The sequence below is a fragment of the Mobula hypostoma genome, chromosome 6, assembly GCF_963921235.1.
Source record: "Mobula hypostoma chromosome 6, sMobHyp1.1, whole genome shotgun sequence".
Classification (NCBI taxonomy): Eukaryota; Metazoa; Chordata; class Chondrichthyes; order Myliobatiformes; family Myliobatidae; genus Mobula; species Mobula hypostoma.
The window spans coordinates 169,939,428-169,959,825 of NC_086102.1; the positions used below are offsets into that span (position 1 = coordinate 169,939,428).

The 20,398-nt window shown below is 39.2% G+C and overlaps 1 protein-coding gene across 4 annotated transcripts in view; it reads right to left on the reverse strand.

Moving 5' to 3' along the window:
- kalrna (kalirin RhoGEF kinase a) overlaps window positions 1-20,398 on the reverse strand; it is a 747,932-nt gene that overhangs the window by 272,344 nt on the left and 455,190 nt on the right. For all 4 annotated transcript variants that reach the window (XM_063052247.1, XM_063052242.1, XM_063052243.1 and 1 more), the window contains exons 22-25: window positions 12,100-12,282; window positions 11,314-11,432; window positions 7,629-7,695; window positions 2,440-2,549 (exon numbers count right to left, since the gene is read on the reverse strand). In XM_063052247.1, coding sequence (XP_062908317.1) covers window positions 2,440-2,549; window positions 7,629-7,695; window positions 11,314-11,432; window positions 12,100-12,282 — 479 coding nt within the window. The remainder of the gene's footprint in view (window positions 1-2,439; window positions 2,550-7,628; window positions 7,696-11,313; window positions 11,433-12,099; window positions 12,283-20,398) is intronic.

Here is a 20,398-nt window from a genome sequence, read left to right on the forward strand (position 1 = left end):
TGTGTTTACCCCGAGAAAGACTACCATGACCATGAAGCCTTGCGCGGGCACCTGTGTGTGCATGCGTGACGTGTGCATACATGACGTGCGCATGCGTGTACGTGCCGATTTTTTTCTACAAATTGGTTTTAGCTTAATCTTCCTGACTGTACATACATTATTTCTACTTTATATAGGCTGGGTATTTATCATATCATTCTTGCTTTTACTATATGTTACTGTTATTTTAGGTTTTATGTGTTATTTGGTATGATTTGGTAGGTCGTTTTTTGGGTCTGGGAACGCTCAAAAATTTTTCCCATATAAATTAATGGTAATTGCTTCTTCGCTTTACGCCATTTCGGCATGAGAGGTTTCATAGGAACGCTCTACCTTAGTGGGGGAAATACAGGACAAGGGTGGTTCCATATGGGACAAACCAACTTAGCCCAATATATGGGATGTCCCGACTAATACGGGACAGTTGGCAACCCTAATGGCTGCTCGCAAGGAGATGAACCTCAAGGCTGTATAATGTATACATACTTTGATAATAAATGTACTTGGAGCTTTGAACATAGAAGCTCATAATAGTTATGGAATGGAACACTAAGAGTCGGACCATAAGAGTTCACATCAGTGAATGGAAGAGCAATCTAACTAGTCACAACTCTGCTCTCTCACCACAGCCCTGTAGTTCTTTCCTTTCAGACATTTATCCTGCTTTTTGTGAACCCTGTAACAGAACTTGTCTCCACTGTTAACTCTGAACATGAATTGTGACTTTAAGACTGATAATAAATTGGGTATTTAAGATGGTGCCCAGCTGCCTGCGGTCTCTGTTGAGATTATGTTTCAGACTTAGTTGTTTTTTAAGTTTGTAAGCATGGTTTTGGGAACAGAGAAGGGAGTTAGGGGTCAGGTTAGGGATTAGCGACAGGGATGTGCAGGAATGAGAGGTTAGGCCTCCGCTATGCTTGAAGGCCAGCGACGTGGACAAAGTACAGCCACAGTCTAAGCCTCTGTTCCGTGCTTGAGGGCCAGCAACTTGGACATATAATGAAGGATATCCATAGATATCCTTAGAAAAACAGCTGGAGGAACCCATCTGTGGAGGGAAAGGAATTGTCAACGTTTCATGTCAAGTGTCTGCTTTAAGATCCCAAATATCTGCAATCCTTTGCCCCCACCAGCCCTACACCCCCTCCACCCACACCACAGCTGCTACTGAACCCACTGAACTCCTCCTGCAGTTTGTTTTTCTTTGGTCAAGATTTCAGCATCTCAGTCTTTTGTGTCTTTATTTACATCCTATTAATACTTCTGTTACAACCTTTCCAATCTGCCATCCTACTTTCAATGAATTGTACACATTTCTTTGCAAAATGTAACACTTCACATTTCTCACTTTAAATTTCCCATGCCAACAATCCACTATTTCTACCAGCCTTAGGCCCTCCGTTGTTCGAGGTCGACTATGGATGTTGTGTCCTAGCTGGCTATGTGATAAGCAAGCCAGGGCAAGCTGTTGCCCATGTAATGGACTCCCCCTCTCCGTACAGCTGACGAATCTAAAGGAACGGCAGAGACTGATACAGTTTGGCACCAGCGGTGTCTCAGGAGTTGCCAGTCAGTGTTGGACTCAACGTAAGACTGCCTTAGGGATTCCAGCTCCTGACTTTTCCTCGGGATTTACTCCCGAAGCTTTCCCCAGGAGCAAGTTTAACTGCAAATTAGCGGAGGTTTGAGATCAGAGTTTTCCTTCTCCTTGATGAGCCGTCAAACATGGCTGACAAACCCCATCTGCTCAGACATTTATTATTATCCTCCTTAGGATTCACTATATCAAATTTGGAAGCTATACCCTGCAAATAGGACAAAATCATTAATGTATATGGAAAAGCAGTGGTCCTAGCATTGAGTCCTGGAGCATCCACTGATAACTTCACCCCAGTCTGTAAAACACTTTTAACCACTACTGTTTCCTGTTACTTAGCAATTTTTTTGTCCTGCCATAATAGATCTTTATACTCCAAGTCCTTCAATCTTGATGGTAGGCCTGTTATGCAATCTTACCAAAAGCTTGCACGAAGTAAATATATATTATACAATTATAATATTTTATATATATTTACAACATAATTTTCTTTTTCGTCATGAACTTGACTGTTACTCATCACAAAACTCAGTCAAGTTAGTCACAATTTGACATAAAGAAATCCATTCAACCTTTCTCTGCTTAATTCACTGTCCAAACGATCGCTGATTTTGTCCTAATTTCACTCTAGTGTACAGTGAACCTGTCTTTCCATTGATCAGCAGGTTACTGGTTTAACAAAGCCTATCAGGTATGAAAGCAAAAAGGGGCAACACTCTAAGCTTCACAGCGTCCAATGCAGAGAAGCGGGGAGAGTTTTCTGTGAGCTGTTGGTCAAGTCTGAGTAGTTATTCAACACTTACTTGTTATGGAAGTCATAGATCTCCTGAATATTTCCAAATATAATATGTTCCTTATTAATAATACCCGGTGGGATTTCTTCCACTCCACTGGTCATTTCCCAGAAATAGCTCTGAAATGTAATAAGAAAGAATACAGATAAATATTTGCACACTTGATATTGTGAATTTATTTCAGATTACAGTGCTCAGTATGCACGTTTGCATATGAGTGTCCGTGCAGTGCCTTTTGATAATGCTGGTTTTTAAAACATTTTCAGCTTATGTTCCCACTTAAATCAATCAGTTTCTTGCACATGTTGTTATCCCATTTAAACACTTTTGCAAAAACAATATCCAAAGCCAAGTAGCTCTTTACTCAGGTCGATTTTTTTAAATCAGAATATTATAGAAATACCATTGTACATTTATGATACACCATTCTAAGTCTGATTTCAAATCTTTGTGCAAATTCTACACAATATTTCACAAAATTTGCTGAAATGAATGAGAAAGCTTGCACAGAGGTAAGAAAAATTTGGGGTTGTCTGCTTTGATAATAAATGCACTTTGAATCTTGGTATTAGCCTTCCTTACTAAATTCCATAGCTTCCACAGCTACACACACTGAAACATTAGTCAAGTTTATCTACTTTCCTTCTCAGGAGGTGTGTGAGCAGGAGAGCAACGTAAGATGGATTAGCAACAAATCATTGAAAGGGTGATTCAACAAATTATTTCTTTGCGTTATTGTTCTCACTTTTAAATACTGGACTGAAGGAAACTGAGAAAGGAACCTGTGCGGGACCCCAAACTGCTTTCTCAAGTTTGCTCCTACTTTCTGGAATCATTTCACAAAGAAGCCGTTGCAAGCATTAGTTATGTAGGGAAGGTATATTAAAGGTACAATAAATATTAACAACAAAAAGCCAAAGAATAGCTGGTTTTAAAATCCATAACCAAGCATTGTATGATTTAAGTGATTTTGTCTCTGCCAATGCAAAGAAGGTCAAACTGCTGCAAATAAGCTAGAATGATTCTGAGAGTGGAAAACTTTATTCTGTTTACACATTAGTATTTCTAGGCAGTCATGCTGGAAACAATAAGTCTGCTTTTTAGATTTATGCTTCTATTATTATCACTTGCAACAGGTTAATAGTTTGAAGATTTTGATTCAGTATATCCTTTGAATCTTAATAACTACATTAGAGCATCTTTGAAAATATGTAAGTTATTAGAGGTCAAAGAAGAAAATGTATAGATAAATTACAGAATTGGTTTAAGAGAAACATGTATGGGTCCATTAGCTGCATCCTCTCCGTATACATTACATCATTTTAAATACTTTTATTTGGTTATCTTTCAGTCTTCTTTTATCTGTAGTGCCCTGATAGTCATTTTCATAACCAGAGCTATAATTGGTCTTCAAAATGTGCTCGAACCAAGGTTTCAGTCATGTTTAGCATTACTAGCCTGCTTTTCAATTTATCTCATTAGAAAGAAACCTCATTACTTGTTTTTCTTGCTTTCTTTACAGACTTGCTAACCTGTAATATGAATTATAGTAATTGATGCACTTGTGACCCAAAATCAGTATGTTGCTCCTTCCTTTTTGTACATGCATCTTCCAAGCATTCTGTGATTTCTCTATTCTTGTGTAAAGCTGCTGCCTCTCACTACCTGTGTTTATTCTTAACTGCTAATTATTTCACTATTCTATAAATTAATTAATGTCCTCATTTAATCTGTCTCAATCCCTCACAGATTTAACTACACCTCCTATCCCCTCCACCCAACAATCACCCGCAGATCTGAAAATTGTGTGAATAGCACTGGTCCATTGTATCCATAATTCTCCCTTGATTATATACAAAATATATTAGTGATGTGGAAGGATAGAATGCATCTGTGTTTTCCGATGGCATGACAGTATGTGGGAAGGGTTGTGATGGGGTTATTAGATCTTTTGAACTGGATATACAGTACATAGGTTGAGAGGGTGGGCAAAACTTGGTGAAATTAGTTTAGTATGGAAACTGTGAGGTTATGCACTTCCGTAAGTGGAATGTGAAGTTAGTAAATGGAGAAAGATTGCAGGCGAGCAAAGTACAGAGCTATTTTGGTGTTCTTGTGCACAAAGGTTAGCAGGCAGGTGCTGCAAGAGATCAGGAAGGCAAATGACTCATTAACTTTCATTGAAAGGGGTTGGTGTTGAGAAATAGAGACCCATTGTTACAATTGTGCAGGATGCTGGCAAAGCCACATCCAGAGTTTCCTTCCAGGTGAGACAACACTTCACCTGCGAATCTGCCGGGGTCGTCTATTGGTCTGGTGCTGCCGGTGTGGCGCCCTCTATATTGTTGAGACCTGTCGTAAATCAGGGGACCACCTCAACGAACACCTCCGCTCCATCCGGCAAAAACAGAACTTCCCAGTAGCCAAACATTTTAATTCTGATTCCCCTTCTCGTTCCAACATGTGGGTCCATGGCCTCCTCTTGTGCCAAGATGAGGCCACCCTCAGGGTGGAGGAGCAACATCTGAAATTCTGTCTGGGTAGCAACCAACCTGATGGTATGAATATTAATTTCCTCTTCCAGTAAAAAAAGTCCCTCCCCCTCCCTTCTTCTTCTGTTCCCTATTCTGGCTTTCTTACCTCTTCTCACCTACCTATCACCTCCCCCTGGATCCCCTCATCCTTCCCTTTCTCCTGTGGTCCACTCTTCTCTCCTATTAGATTCCTTCCTCTCCAGCCCTTTATCTTTCTAACCCACCTGGCTTCACTTATCCTCCTTCCCCTCCCCCCAACTTTTTAATCTGGTCTCTTTCCCTTTCCTTTTCAGTCCTGAAGAAGGGCCTTTGCCCGAAACATCGACTGTTTATTCATTTCAACATATGTTGCCTGATCTGCTGGATTCTTCCATCATTTTGTGTGTGTTGCTCCAGAGTTTAGGTCCTCTTATTTACGAAACAAATTAATGGAATTGGGTCAGTTCAAAAAAGATTTCCTAGGCTAGATCCTGGGATGAGAAGATTATCCGATCACAAGTGCTGAAGAAATTAGGACTATATTCTCAGGAGTTCAGAATAATTAGGGGTGATCTTACTTAAATATTAAAGATCCCGTACAGGATAGACATTGAGATGCTTTCATTATTAGGATAATAAGTGCAAGATTTGGGGGCAGTCATTTAAAACATTAGAGTGTAAGAACCTCTTTAAGAGAGTAGTGAATCTCTGTAATTCCTTCTCTCAGAGTTGTGGAGTCTAGTTCATTAGGAGTAGTTAAAGAGGATACATTTTTGAAAGATCAGGAAATAATGGCTTTGGGAACTGGCGCACAAGAAGAGCTGAGGCCTAGGCAGATCAGCCATTGTCATATTGAATAGCAGAGCAAGCTTGAAGGGTGGGTGTTTCCTTAGGCCTCTGTTGGTCAGGGTTGACCATGGATGTGGCATCCTAGCTGCCTAGATACGCAAGCCAGGGCAGTACCATATGGAGAGTAAGCTGTTGCCCATGTAGCAAGATCCCCCTCTCCACGCAACCGATGAACCCAAAGGAACGGCAGAGATCGATACAGTTTGGTACCAGCAGCATCGCAGGAGTTACCAGTCAGCACTGAGTTCCCCGGAGTCTTAGGGACTCCAGCTCTGGACTTTTCCCTCGGGGTTTACTCCCGAAGCCTTCCCAATGAGTGCGTATAGCCACAAGGCAGCAGAAATTTGAGATCAGAATTTTCATTCTCCTTGATGAGTTGCTAACCACAGCTGATGAGACCCATCGACCAGTTTTAAGGCTCCAATAATCCATTTTTGCCCACTCTCCTGTCAGGAGGAATGGTTCCACTGGGCTTAGTGGATAAGTCACACGTGAAGGCCAGGAACTGGTGACTGGTTTACTTCTGCGTTTTTTACGTCCTTGTATTCGTATTTCTCTATATTGGACAGTTCCTTTGAATCTAAACCATATCATATGCCCTTTCTTTGCCTTCCATAGCCCCTTGCATTTTTATTCTTCAATGAGTGTTTAGCTGTCTTTTTGATTGTAGTGCAATATATTTTTCCTGTCCTGAAGAAGTGTCTTGGCCCAAAATACTGACTGTTTAGTCTTTTCCATAGATATGCCCGACCTTCTGAGTTCCTCCAGGATTTTGTGTGTGTTGCTCTGGATTTCCAGAATCTACAGACTTTATATTTTTCCAGTGCTCTGTGGAAAATGGTTTTAAATTATCTATTTGATATTCCAAATACTGTTACCCATTTTACCACTGCAATTTGCAAACAGAAATTCAGTCTTTGTCCAATCTAGTAATTTAGTTTTTATCATTCTTATGTTCTTTGCAATCATTATTTAAAATATATTCTGGTCATTATTACCTAAATGAGAAAATCCTGCACGTTGCAGCATTTTCAAATTGGTTAGGAGATCCAAAAATCAAGGCACCCCTCATCTAAGTATTTATTTTTTCCCATGTCTCATTTTAAAATTACGTTTAAAACTTCAAAGCAGGTAGTCATAGTAAAACTGACAGTTCCTTGGGAAGGCTGGAAGATTGGAGTGGGAGGTGTTTGAATGTAAGAAAGCCAAAAACCAGGAGCTGGTAGACCAGTGCCAGAGACAGGGGTGGAGGGCATGATGTGAACTGGGGTGTAGAGGTTTTTTTTGCCAGCTCGCTGTACAGATCCTACTCTCTCCTTGCCATTACAGGGGCTGCAAAGAAAAGAGCATCAGGACCATCACAGAGTTTGCTGAGCAAACCTCCAGATGGCTATGGATCAAGAGGTGTGACCTGTGGACCAATGCTGCTGGGACACATACCAGGCCCTGATCAACCCTGGCTGGATCTCCCGAGCGAGAGTGTCTGATGTTGAAAGATCTAAAACACCCGATGACCTCATGTTACATTACTGAGTCTGAGTCTCAACACATCCTAGGATGTATTGTAGCATCTTAGCATCATCATAGATTTCTACTTCATCTGAAATTAAACCTAAAGAGTCTCTTTACTACATTATACCCTTCCAAAATCCAATTTGACCTATATTGTCAATTTTCCATTTCTGTTAAGTGAAAATAAAAGTTTATAAGACATATCTGCATCTCAGAATATGCGCATGTTATTTAGTTAGATAATTCAAATCAACTTGTGTAAGATAGTCAGCCATTAGATCAAATATATATCTATGGCCTTTAAGAACAATGAGAACGGCATACCTCAAGACACTCGTGTAAATCTCGAACATATGCTTTTTCAGTCTGCAAGAGCTCAGCCATTATAAATCTGAAATGGAAATGGGAAGAAAATTTTGTTTGAAGCACAATTTGATATTGAAACAAATCTTTATTTTAATCTAAAAATTACAAATTTTGTTAATGTTTTGGAAAATAGAAAAATTATTCCACATATTAACTGCACATTAATTTATCAACCTACACCAAAATTTTATATCAAGGCTGTTTTAAAGCAATAATTTTTAAAAACAATTGATTCATGGGAGGTTTTCTATTTAGCGATATAAAAATAACTTGGTTTGAACCACTTTTCAATAATAGTGTAATTTTTATTGCAACTTGGGCCCAGATCAAATTCAAAGTAACTTCCAATTCCCATCCATTCCTTCTCCACAGAACAAAGTAACCAAGTCCAATTTGCTTCTGAACTTCTTTGTCACCACAAAGAACAAATATCTGCAAAGTTACTTTGTTCTGGCTGACTATCTTTACGATGAACTACTGCCCATGTGTGGTGATAATAGAAAATTGCTGGTGCAAAACAGCAATTCTAAAGGTTAACTCTTTGCAGCTTAACACTGAGTAATTAACACTTGCGGTTAAATATTCTCTACATATTTTCAAGGCTGTTTCATGGTGGTCAGCACTGGTAACTACAGCAGCCAATCTGTACTCACCAGGCTTCTTTACCAGTAATGTGATAAACAATTCATTCAGTTGCTGTTGGTGATTCTGACCGGGTGATGAATATTACAAATGGCATCAGTAGAACATATTGATCTTGTTCAAAATAAGTAACTTAAAATTTTATATACCCATTTGTAAACATGTATGCAGTGCTTCAGTGTACTATTCTATCTCAAAGATGGAACTTGAAACCACACAACACACCTCAATACCATCATAAGTTAAGATTCTGAACATTGTTAATGCTGATATCACCTTGCCAACCCTAAGTCTTCAAAACTGAATGATAATGCCATCACTAGGGTGATTAAAATCAACGTTGTTTTCTCTCTGTTCCAGTAGTGATGTAGCTTTCAACCTGAAACATTAACTCTGATTCCCTCCCTGCAGATGCTGCCTGACTAACCGAGTGTTTCCAGCATTCTCGGTTTTTATTTTAGATTTTTAGCATCTCCTTTTTTTCCCAACCATGTTTGAAATGTATAATATATCACGCTTATCAATAATGCAATCTATGAAGTAAATGTGGTTTGAACTCAAAATGAAATCATCTTCAAAAGTATAGAATTGATCTATGACTGTTGGAATGAACAGATAGAATGGGAAGAGTTGAAGAACTTCCATGAACCCTAAACAAAACCAAAAACAAAATTATTTACCGGAAATACACAGTAGCTTAGGCAATGTTTTTCGTAAGTGGAATACAGTTAACATTTCAGATCATTGAACTAAAACTTTAAACTTCATTCTCTTTCTCCAGATTAATGCCTATCCATTAAATTTTTCAGTTTTTTTAAAATCAGACTTGCAGCATCTGCGGTATTTTGCTTTTGGCATCACAAACATTTCAGTGTGAGGAAAAAGGGTCAGTAAAAATGCTTTTAACTACAGTTGAGTGGAAACTAAATAACCGTGTGCATATTTTCGTTAAGAGGCTAAAATCTCCTGAAGTGTTCACAGTTTAGAACAATGACTAATGAGTTATTAAAGCAATCAAATGGAAAATTCCACACACTCCAATAATGGCTGCAACACCTCCAACAATGATACTGCTATCCGAAGTACCACAGTTTTTGAAAATAAAAATGAAAACTATTGCAGTAATAACTTGGGAGAGAATAAATCCTATTATGGATTAGTCTAGTCATCTATGTGTGATGCCACAGGAGACGGGCTACGTCTTAAATGAATACTTCTCATCTGAAGTTGCCATGGAGAAGGTCATGGAAATGAGGGAATTCAGGAGATAGAACAGTGATGTCTTGAAATGTATCAACATTATGAAAGAAGGGATGCTGGCAGCGTTGAGGCACATAAAGGTAGATAAATCCCAAAACCCTAACCAAATATATCCTTGGATGTTGTGGGAAGCAAGGTAAGAAAATTCTGGGGCCCTGGCAGAATTTTGGTATCTCTGTTGGCACTAGGGAACTTAAGGTGGCCAGTGCTGTGTCGTTTTCCAAGAAAAGCTGCAAAGACAAATCAGGAAACTACTATAAGGTGAGTCGAACAGCAGTGGTGGGAATATTACTGGATGAACTTCTGAGGGACAAGATCTATCTGCATTTGTAATGGCCTGGACTAATCAGGAATAGTTCAGTCAGTCCATCATACTTAGTAGAGAAAGTGAACACAATAATTCATAAGGAACCAAAGGCACAGCTATCAATAAGGAGTATGTTACCTCAGCAAAAGGGTTAAGTAATAGTTAACTGCTGACTGTGAGAGTCTTCAAAAAACAAACATAAGGAAGGAGCTTTGCAGATTCTTTCAGTAAGTTGCTGTAAGAGTTTAAATGCTGGTACAATAAAATTGGAATGAGACATGTGAGGTATTCTATAAACAGTAAAGTCATTATTAGCACATTGTAGCTGCATCTACTCAATTGCACATACCTGAACAAAGTCACAGAAAATAAACAAAATTGCTCTCATTTTTCAAACAATACATACGTAGAAATACCGGGACTAAGTAGCTGTTTCCCAAAATATCATTTCGGGTTTGCACACAATGTTGGGTTACTTGAGAGCTTGTCTAATCTAAGGATCTAGGATTATTGTCCTTTGTCTGATGAAAACATAAGGAAGAGGATGTTAGAGTGGTAAGCAGATTAGTCTATATAAACTGAGACTATGACTGACTACATGATAACCCAGCACCCTAGTATATAGATGAGATTGCTAGGCATGTTTTCAAATCTGAAAAAGGCCATGCAAAAATTCAGAAAAACAGAGGTGAAATCATAACCTCCATTGCTTTGCATCTTCAAATACCTTCCAAATCTTTGCCACACATTTCATGTCATAAAGTGATGATAACAGGCATATATTTATTTCAAATAGATTTTTCTTTATGCAGCTGTGGCTCTCTGGGCTATTCTTTAACCTATTCGAGTACTGTGTCAAAGTGCTTTTGGAAACAAGCTGAGGACTGGAGCTTGACTCTACAGCTTAGGACCCTAAAAAAACAAAAAAAAAGAATTCAGCTAGCTGAGTCACATGGGAAGGCAGACCTGATGTGGGAAGGGATATGATCAGGAAAAACTACTGCAAATTAATCTCTTGTGGCTGTTCATCATTCAATTAGATATTAATTCCATTCATTCACCTTTTGTTCAAATAATTATCAATCCCAGTTCTGTGATGTTTAGTTAACTCAGTCTCAGAACTTTACAGTGCGACCTGTTGATTCACTTTTACTGATCTAATAAAACTTGCACACATCTTGCTGCAGATTCTCGACTCTATTCATCTCAACTAATGCACACAGAGCTCGGACCATAAAAAATAAAGTTAAAAATGTATAGCAACTATACATTTTTAAAATAATGTATTATATTGTACTGTCTTGGGCCATGTTTTTTCTCTCAAATTCACCCATTCTTTTACACAGGTAAATCCAGTGTAAACAATAAAATCCAGTGTTTGAATCTTACTTTGCTACAGATAAATCAATAGCACAACTACAGCTTCATCCTTACTCTTTCTTTCTTGCAGATTTTCTTTTCTCTTCATTGGCTTCATGGTTGGCATCTCTAAGTTTAACCTCAGGGTCAGTGAGACTTGCTGGAATGATATCTAGTTCCAGATCTTTATTGTCCTGGGAGAAACAAACCAAACCAGGAGCTGCATTAGAAACATAGAAAACCTACAGCACAATACAGGTCCTTCAGCCCACACTATCCACAACAGCCCAAACCTTTCTGTCATCAGTAAACTTACTAATCCATCCCTCCACTTCCTCATCCAGGTCATTTATAAAAATCACGAAGAGTAAGGGTCCCAGAACAGATCCCTGAGGCACACCACTGGTCACTGACCTCCATGCAGAATATGACCCGTCTACAACAAATTATTAGACATAATTTCCCTTATTAACAATAAAATAGTACAGTTTCAATCTGGAAACTTTGTAACTGTAGGCTATGTGAAACTGAGGGGCAATGAATGCCCTTTTCAATGTGCTATTTTATGGCAAAGAACAGAGGGGCTGATATGAGTATCTGTGTCAAATTCATGGCCTTGAGTTATCTTTCTAATATCTCCCCTGTGACTTTTTCAGAGGGGCAGACAGATATCTCATGTAGACACATTGACAATTTTAAAAACTCACAGCATGGTGGTGGTAATGGAGTGTTTTTTTTGACAAATAACATACCTGGGAGCTTTACCATTCACTGGATGTTTTGAAGCGTGGAGCCAGACACTCAAACAAAGTACTCACACCATTATTCATGCAATGATTGTGGTCAAGTGATCTTGCATACCTCTGAAGTAATTCCAAGGCCCTTTTCCAGAAAGGATCTGTATTTCCCCATTCTTAATGAGAAATCTCGATAGCGCTTATCCACAGCTGTGACCCATTTCTTAATTTCACAGGCATGAGCATGTCCCTTCTCCACAAAACTATCAGCAAGCTGAATGATGAGTTTCACCTTCTCCTTGGTTTGCTGGGTAGAGAGAAATCATTGTATCAATATGGACGAAGACCTTTTGGTTCTTTCAATTCAGAAAAGATACATCTTCTTGAGCCCCTTTGAACTAGATGATTAGTTATGGAGCATTTTGTATTTACCTTGTGACACTTTTGCATTTTGCAAACTTTTATTTTGGGATTATAATCTATTAACCATTCATTGCTTTAGAACTGACTGACATCCTGATTATCAGCCAAAGATACCAGAAAAATAAAACATAATAATATTTCAAAGCAGCTTAATACCATTTTAAATTGCCATCCAAAGTAATAAAGAACAGTATTTGCTTGTGTTCTTAGCAACTAAGGTGGAATCTATTCTACTTGACCGATTGAAAATATAGATTCACCAGAGGCAGAAGTGAAGGCCTTCTAAAATGAAGGCCTCAGAGAACAAACCACCATGTTAGGCAGCATGCAGAACACAGGCTGTTCAAAGTGTTGCTAACATCTTTCAATACTATTTTCCTTACACTGAAAAGTAATTGGAGAAGCATTTAAAGTTCAAAGAACATTTATTATCCAAGTATGCATTTACTTTTGAGTCCATAGCTTCGAAGCCAGTCACAGCCGATCCAGGAGCCTGTTATTTGCAGGCCACGGTCTCATTTATAAAAATAACCATAGAATAAAATAATAAGCTATTTAGTATCTCAAGCATATTCCAAAATTCGATCAGATTGTGGAGAATTTATACCTTGTCTCGCACCATTGTTTATATCATCACTGAACAAAATGTTAACATTAATGTTTTTTTCTGGGGAAATTGAATAAACCAAATATAAAATTACAGATCCATAATTCTTTGAAAGTGGTGTTACAGGTATATAGGGTCATAAAGAATACGTTTTGCACATTGGCCTTCAGAAATCAAAGTTTTGAATACAAGAGATGGGATGTTATGTTGAAGTTGTATAAGACATTGGTGAGGCCTAATTTGAAGTATTGTGTGCAGTTTTGGTCATCTACCTACAGGAAAGATGCAAATATGATTGAAGGAGTAGAGAGAAAACTTACAAGGATGTTGGTGGTTCTGTAGGGCCTGAGATATATGGAAAGGTTAGATTGAATAGATTAGGACTGAGATGTATGGAAAGGTTAGATTGAGAGGTGATTTGATAGAGGTATGTAAAATCATAGGGGCATTGATAGCATAAATGCAAACAGGCTTTTTCCACTGGGGTTGTGGGCTAAGGGTGAAAATGAACAGTTTAAGAGGAACATAAGATGAAACTTCACTCAGAGCACTGTGAGAGTGTGGAACAAGCTGCCAATGCAAGTGGTGCATGCGAGCTCGATTTCAACATTTAAAAAAAGTTTGGCTAGGTGCATGGGTGGTAAGGTTGTGGAGGGCTATGTTCCCAGTGCAGGATGATGGGGGTAGGCAGTTTCGATGGTTTGGCACAGACTAGATGGGCTGAATGGCCTATTTCTACACTTTATACAACTGAAGGAACACAAAGAAAATTTACAAGGACGTTGGTGGGTCCATAGGGCCTGAGATATATGGAAAGATTGAATAGGTTAGGACAGAGGTTGAATAGGTTAGATTGAGAGGTGATTTGATAGAGGTATGACTCTATGACTCTACAGGAAAAGTAGAAAGAGCAGAAACATAAAGTTGTGAAAAACAGAAAAATGAAGATGTAGTATCAGAATATCATCGAGAGAGTAGCTAGCAGGAGCGATGGGATATTAAGACCCTGGCCAGGAAAACAAAGGACACATGGGTCAAGTATAGACAGCTGGGGTCATGTGAATCCCTGAAGGAGTACAAGGGATGCAGAAATGTATTCAAGAAGGAAATCAGGAGGGTTAAAAGGGAGCATGGGAACTTTGATAGACAAGATTAAAGAAAATCTGAACGTATTTTATTCAGGGAGAAAGACTAACTAGGAAGGGAATAGGGCCCCTCAACAACCAAAGAGTTCACTTTTGTGTACAGCCACAGGAGATGGGCAAGGTTCTTAATGAATGTTTCATCTCTGTTTTTAATGGAATGAATTGCCAGTGCAAGTGGTGTATGTGAGATCCATTTCACTATTTAAGAGCAGTTTGGATAGGTACATGAATCGTAGGGGTATGGAGCACCATAGTCCTGGTGCAGGTCGATAGAAGTAGGCAATTTAAATAGTAAGGCATGAAGTAGATAGGCCAAAGGGCCTGCTTCTGTGCTGTATTTTTCTATGACTCTATAATGAGGAGAAATACATGAAGACCTTAAAACCAGGAAAAGTAAACAGTGAGATCTCGGGTATAGTCTGTATGACAGTCGAGGCAAACCTGGATGTTTTGAAAGAAAGTCAAATCTCCAGGACTTGACTAGGTGTAGGAAACGATGGAAGAAATTGCAGGATATCTACTGGGATATTTGCATCATTGTTAGCCCAGGTGAGGTGCAATTAACTGTAAAGTAGCCTTTATTTCCAAACAGCAGCAAAGAAAACCCTGGAAACTATAAGCCACTAAGTCTAACATCTGTGCAGGTAAGTTACTGGAGGGGATTCTGAGGGATAAGATAAATGTACACCTGGAAAGATAGGGGTTGATTACAGACAGTCAACATGGCTTTGTGCATGGGAGTCCAAGCCTCATAAACTTAATTGAGTTTTTTGATGAGGCAACCAAGAAAGTTGATGAGAGCAGAGTGGTAGATGTGGCTTATATGGGCTTCAGTAAAGCCTTTGGTAGGGTTCCACATGTAAGCTGCTTTGGAAGGTTAGATCACATGAAATCCAGGGAAAACTGGCTAATTTGATACCCAATGGCTTGATGATAGCAAGTTGTTCCTAGAGTCAGTGCTGTGTCTATTGTTGGAGTGTATCGTTAGCAAGTTTGCAGATGTCACTAAAATAGGTGGTATAGTGGACAATGAAGAAGGTTATCAAAAATTTCAGGGGGATCTCAATCGGCTGAATAAGTGGGCCAAAAAATGGCAAATGGAGTTTAATACAAAAAAAATGTGAGGTGTTACATTTTGGCAAGTCACATCCGGATAGGATTTTCACAGTAAATGGCAGTGCCCTGGGAGTATTGTAGAATAGATGGACCTTGGAGTACAAGTACATGGTTACTGAAAGTTGAATCACAGGTAGACATGGTAATGAAGAAGGCTTTTGTCAATCTGGCCTTCCTAAGTCAGGGCATTGAGTATAAAAGTTGAGAGATCATGGTGTACTTATACATGACACTGGTAAAGATGCCCTTGAAAAATTCTGTTTAGTTTTAATTGCGCTGCTGCAGGAAAAATGTTATTAAACTGGAAATATTTACACAGATGCTGCCAGGATTTGAGGGTTATAGGGAGAGGCTGGACAGGCTTGGACTTTATTCCTTAGAACACTGGAAACTGAGAAGTAATCAAATATAAAATCATGGGGGGCATATATAGGGTGAATACATTTAGTCTTTTCCCCCAGAGTTAGTGTTTCTAGAACCAGAGGGCATAGGTTTAAGATGAGAGGAGAAGATTTAAGGGGAACTTGAGGGGCAAATTGTTTTACAAAAAGGGTGGTATCTATGTGGAATCGACTGCCAGAAGTTGAGGCAAGTTCAATAACAACTCTTAAATGACAGTTAGACAAGATAGATTGGAAAATTTAGAAGGTTATGGGTCACATGCTAGGAAATGGGACTTGCTTGGGTGGGACATCATGGTCAGCATGCACCAGTTGGGTTGAAGAACCTGTTTCCATGCTGTGTGACTTCATGAGTCTATTAAACTGCTTTACCTCTGGCGTGCTGTGAAACAGCAGGCACTCTCAGAGTGCACATTACCACAAAATCAGTGAACCAAGTAAACACGTCAAAGTAGGGTTTAGGCACTGCAAGTTCTAGCAGGTATGCTTGACTGAATGAGGTCAGCCAAGTAGCCAGTAGTGATTTGCAGTGCAGACCAGTTACCCAGTAGCCACTCAAGAAGCAAAAGAGATTCACAGCCCTGGCAACGCTGCATTAACAGAGAGGCTACACGGGAATCAGGCCAGAAAGTGAAGCTGAGGCCAAATCTGATCTACCATTACCTTAAAGAAAAACTGGACAGACATGAGAGGCAGTATGGCCTATACCTGCACTTTTCTCTTATGTTACAGGCTGGCAAGGAGATCAGGTCCCAGGAATCACACTCACACCACTCAGCAAAAGCAGAACTGATAGGAACGGGGAATAAATAAAATTCTCATCTCTGAAATGTTTACCATAATCTTAATATGTATACCATTCTGTTGAAAATGCACTCTTACAGTACCATCCTGTGGCAATGGTAAGTACTGCAATTATTTGCTTTCATGGTGCACTTATTGTCTTGATGTTCAGTTGTACAACATCATTTCGGGTAAATATATTTGGACTAAAACACAGAAAATCTCTCAAGACTTTACTCTCATATACTTAGACAATGTGAATGATAAAAACTCAAGTATTTGACATAGTGAAGAAATTACTTCAGCAAGTTATTTTAGCTGTTCTTGACAATCAAAGGAACATTAACTGTCTCTTAATTTCAGACAATTCCCTACTGAAGTCTAGGACTGTGGTATTCAAATCAGATGACCCCTGACCTATACAAGAAATCAAGGTACAACTTTTGTAAAACTACCAGAGATACGAGAGAATTCCGGTCCAAACCTGAGTCCCAAACCAGCCACAGGTTGTGACAAGTTACAAGCTGTAATGCAAATAGGATCGGACAGCATCACCAACAGAACATCCCTTCCTGATGATCTTAACACATTCTATGTAAGCTTTGAACAGAAAGGGACTGGAATGCCACCAAACTCTCTGACAATCTCCAAAGCACTTGAAATAGAGTCACTGTTGAACAGTCTTCCAGGGAGTGAGCTTGTGGAAAGCATCTGGCCCGATTGGTGTTCCTGATGATGTCCTTAGATCCTGAATAGATCTGCTATCCGCAAATTTCCAGTTCCCTATCCACAAGTTTGCAGATGACACCATGGTAGTGGGCTGTATCTCTAATAACAATAAGTCAGAGTACAAAAAGGAGATAGAGAGATAGAGAGCCTGGCGACATCTGTCATGATAACAAAATTTCCCTCCATGTCAACTAAACAAAAGAGCTGGTCATTGACTTCAGGACGAAAGGTGGTGTAAAAGTTCCTTTTTACATTAACAGTGCTGAGGTCAAGTGAGCTGAGAGCTTCAGCTTTTTAGGAGGGAACATCACTAATATCGATGATCTGTCCCGGTCCACCCACGTAGATGAAACAGCAAAGAAAACTTATCAATGCTCCACACGGCTCAGCACATGATGGAAATCAGCCTCTCCTCCATCAAGTCTGTCTACGTTCCTCTCTGGCTCAGTAAAATGTCCAACGTACTGTGATCAAAGATCCCACCCATCCTGGATATTCTCTCCTCTCCCCTTTCCCATCTGACAGAAGATAGAAAAACCTGAAAGCATGTTGCCCCAAACTCAAGGACAGCTTCTACCCTGCTGTTATATTTCCCGTGTATGATAAAATAGTTTCCTGACCTTGCAATTTCTCTGTAACTGTAACACTTTATTCTGCTTTTACCTTTGTACGGCTCAATGCACTGCTGTAATGAAAAGATCTGTATGGATGGTATGCAAGTCCAGTTTTTCACTGCACTTCGGTACATGTGACAATAAAAACTGATTTACCAAATGATTTACTGGTTGTGGGTATACAGTGAATGTCAGCCACATGAAATTGTCTGACCAGTACTTCACTGATTGTGAAATGTGGCATTGATTTATGATGAGTAAGCTAAATTCCATAACATATAAAATGGTGTAAGATACTGCCAACACCAGAAAACTGAAAAAAAAAGGAAAAATAAACCTGCATTTGTATGGTATCATGCCTGCATCTAAATATATTGAACTCTTGAACTGGAGTCACCTTTGTAATGTGGAACACATCCAATAGAATTAATTTCCATTCTACTGTCCCTTTCTGCTATGATAAAATGCACATGCAGAGCCTGTGATGGATACTGTGGGTAGGCAGCAGGGGGACTGTGTAAAATGCATCTAAGTTATCTAAATAAATAATACCCATTATATTTGAAGTGAGAAAGTCTTTATCAGTTAATAAAAGAACAAAGTAGCAGAGATGTTGAACATGTGAAGTAGGTCAGGCAGCAATTGTGGAGGAAGAAAGAGAATTTACATTTCAAGTCAGTGACCTTTCATCAGAATATGTCAGCTGTATTTTTCTCATTAGACAATTCCGGCCTGCTGAGTTGTCCCAGCATTTCCTTTTCTATTGCTTCCTGATCTTGTTCACACACACGGGCACACATACAGTCTTCAGTTAGAAAAGGAAAATCAGGTTCAAAAATACTGCAGTTGTTCCCATGCTAATCAGTGAAAAGGTCACCTTGGGTGCCCCATGCTTGGGTAGAAGTAGAAGTCTATCAATATGTTTATCAAGTTAGTTTCACTCAACTGATCTGTACTAAGATCCCATATTTTAAATTTACTTCATAGCTGCTAATGCTATTTATAATATTCAAGAGTATTTAAATGCAAGAATGACAATTGATCTAATACATTGTGACTCCCATGGAACAACAGATGTCCAAGGGATGTTAAAAGAAGTTTCAAGATTGTTTAATGGCATTTCCTGTGCACAACTGTAAGGAAAACGAAATAATTGTTACTCCAGATCCATTGCAGCATAAAAAACACAAAAGATAAAGAACACAATAATAATAATAATAATAATAATAATAAACACACACAATAAATGTAAATACATCAGATAGCTTATATACATAGATGGATTGTATGTCCATAAAGTGATGCGAGGCTGTAATGAGGATTGTCAGGGCCAGGGGAATGAAAGATGCTATGGCATTTGACGTAGCGCGGTTCTGTCAGTGAGCGTCCTGTGTAGCAGGAATGGAGTTTTTGATAAGTGCCATTATCAGCCATTCTAAGCACTTCATGGTAATTGGTATAAGTGCCACTGGGCGGTAGTCATTTTGTTCTGAAAGTGTAGAGTTCTTTGGTACAGGGATGAAGGTGGCTGATTTGAAGCATGTGGGGACAACAGCCTGAATGAATGAAGTGTTGAAGATGTCCGTGAAGACATCAGTGAGCTGGTGTGACACTCCCTGAGTACTCAGCCAAGGGTGACTAGTCCAGCTGCCTTATTGGGGTTAACTCTCTGCAGAGTCCTTCTCACATCTGCTGATGTTACAGACAGTGGCTGCTCATCTGGGAGGGGTTTAGCTTTTGTGGCTGCCATTGTGTTGCATGCCTTGAAGCGTGTATAAAAGTTGTTTAGAGCATCAGGGAGGGAGGTGTCACTGGTGCAGACAACACTGTTTTTCCTTGTGTAGTCAGTAATAGCCTTGATGCCCAGCCACATAAGCTGGGGATCATTATCACACAGGTGCTCCTGAACTTTGAATCTTGAATCCGGAAAAACCGAGCAGCTATACAATGGCGAGGGTTGGTGCAAACAAAGAATCAATGAATGAGAGAAAACATTCATCTCTGCCCATTCCAAGATATGAATGTTCTGTTGAGAATTGTTATATTATGGGAATTATGTGGACCATACACATAATATTACAATCACCTGAAAACACACCACAGCCTTTAGCTTGTTCAATGTATATGGCCTCAGTAAGGCCGAAGTTAAAATGATCAGAACATTGAAACTATAACTTTAAGCAAGTTAAAACTGGAAATGAATATATAATAGAAGGATTAATGTTACCACAGAAAGCACTGCATTGAAGTAAAAAAGGGGATAGTAGTATACAGAAAAATTGGCAAAGCCATGTCTGGTCTCCAGCACTTGACCAATTAATTGGAAATGTGACACTTCAATGGATGCAGAGTGAAATAAAGGAGCCATGAACAAATGGAGAGACTCCAAACATTGAATCAGCCAGCTTGTTGCTGGGGTGACCAGCCTACAGAACGTGTGCCAGATGACACAGTGCACGGTCTGTGATTTAATTGCATTCAACAGGGGGGGCTGAGAACAATAGAATGCAAGTGAAGGAAAAGGTCAGTTACCTTTTCCCTAAACTCTCTAGTTGCCTTATTTTTGAAACAAAAGTAAATAGAACTTTATATTCCATACTTTGTT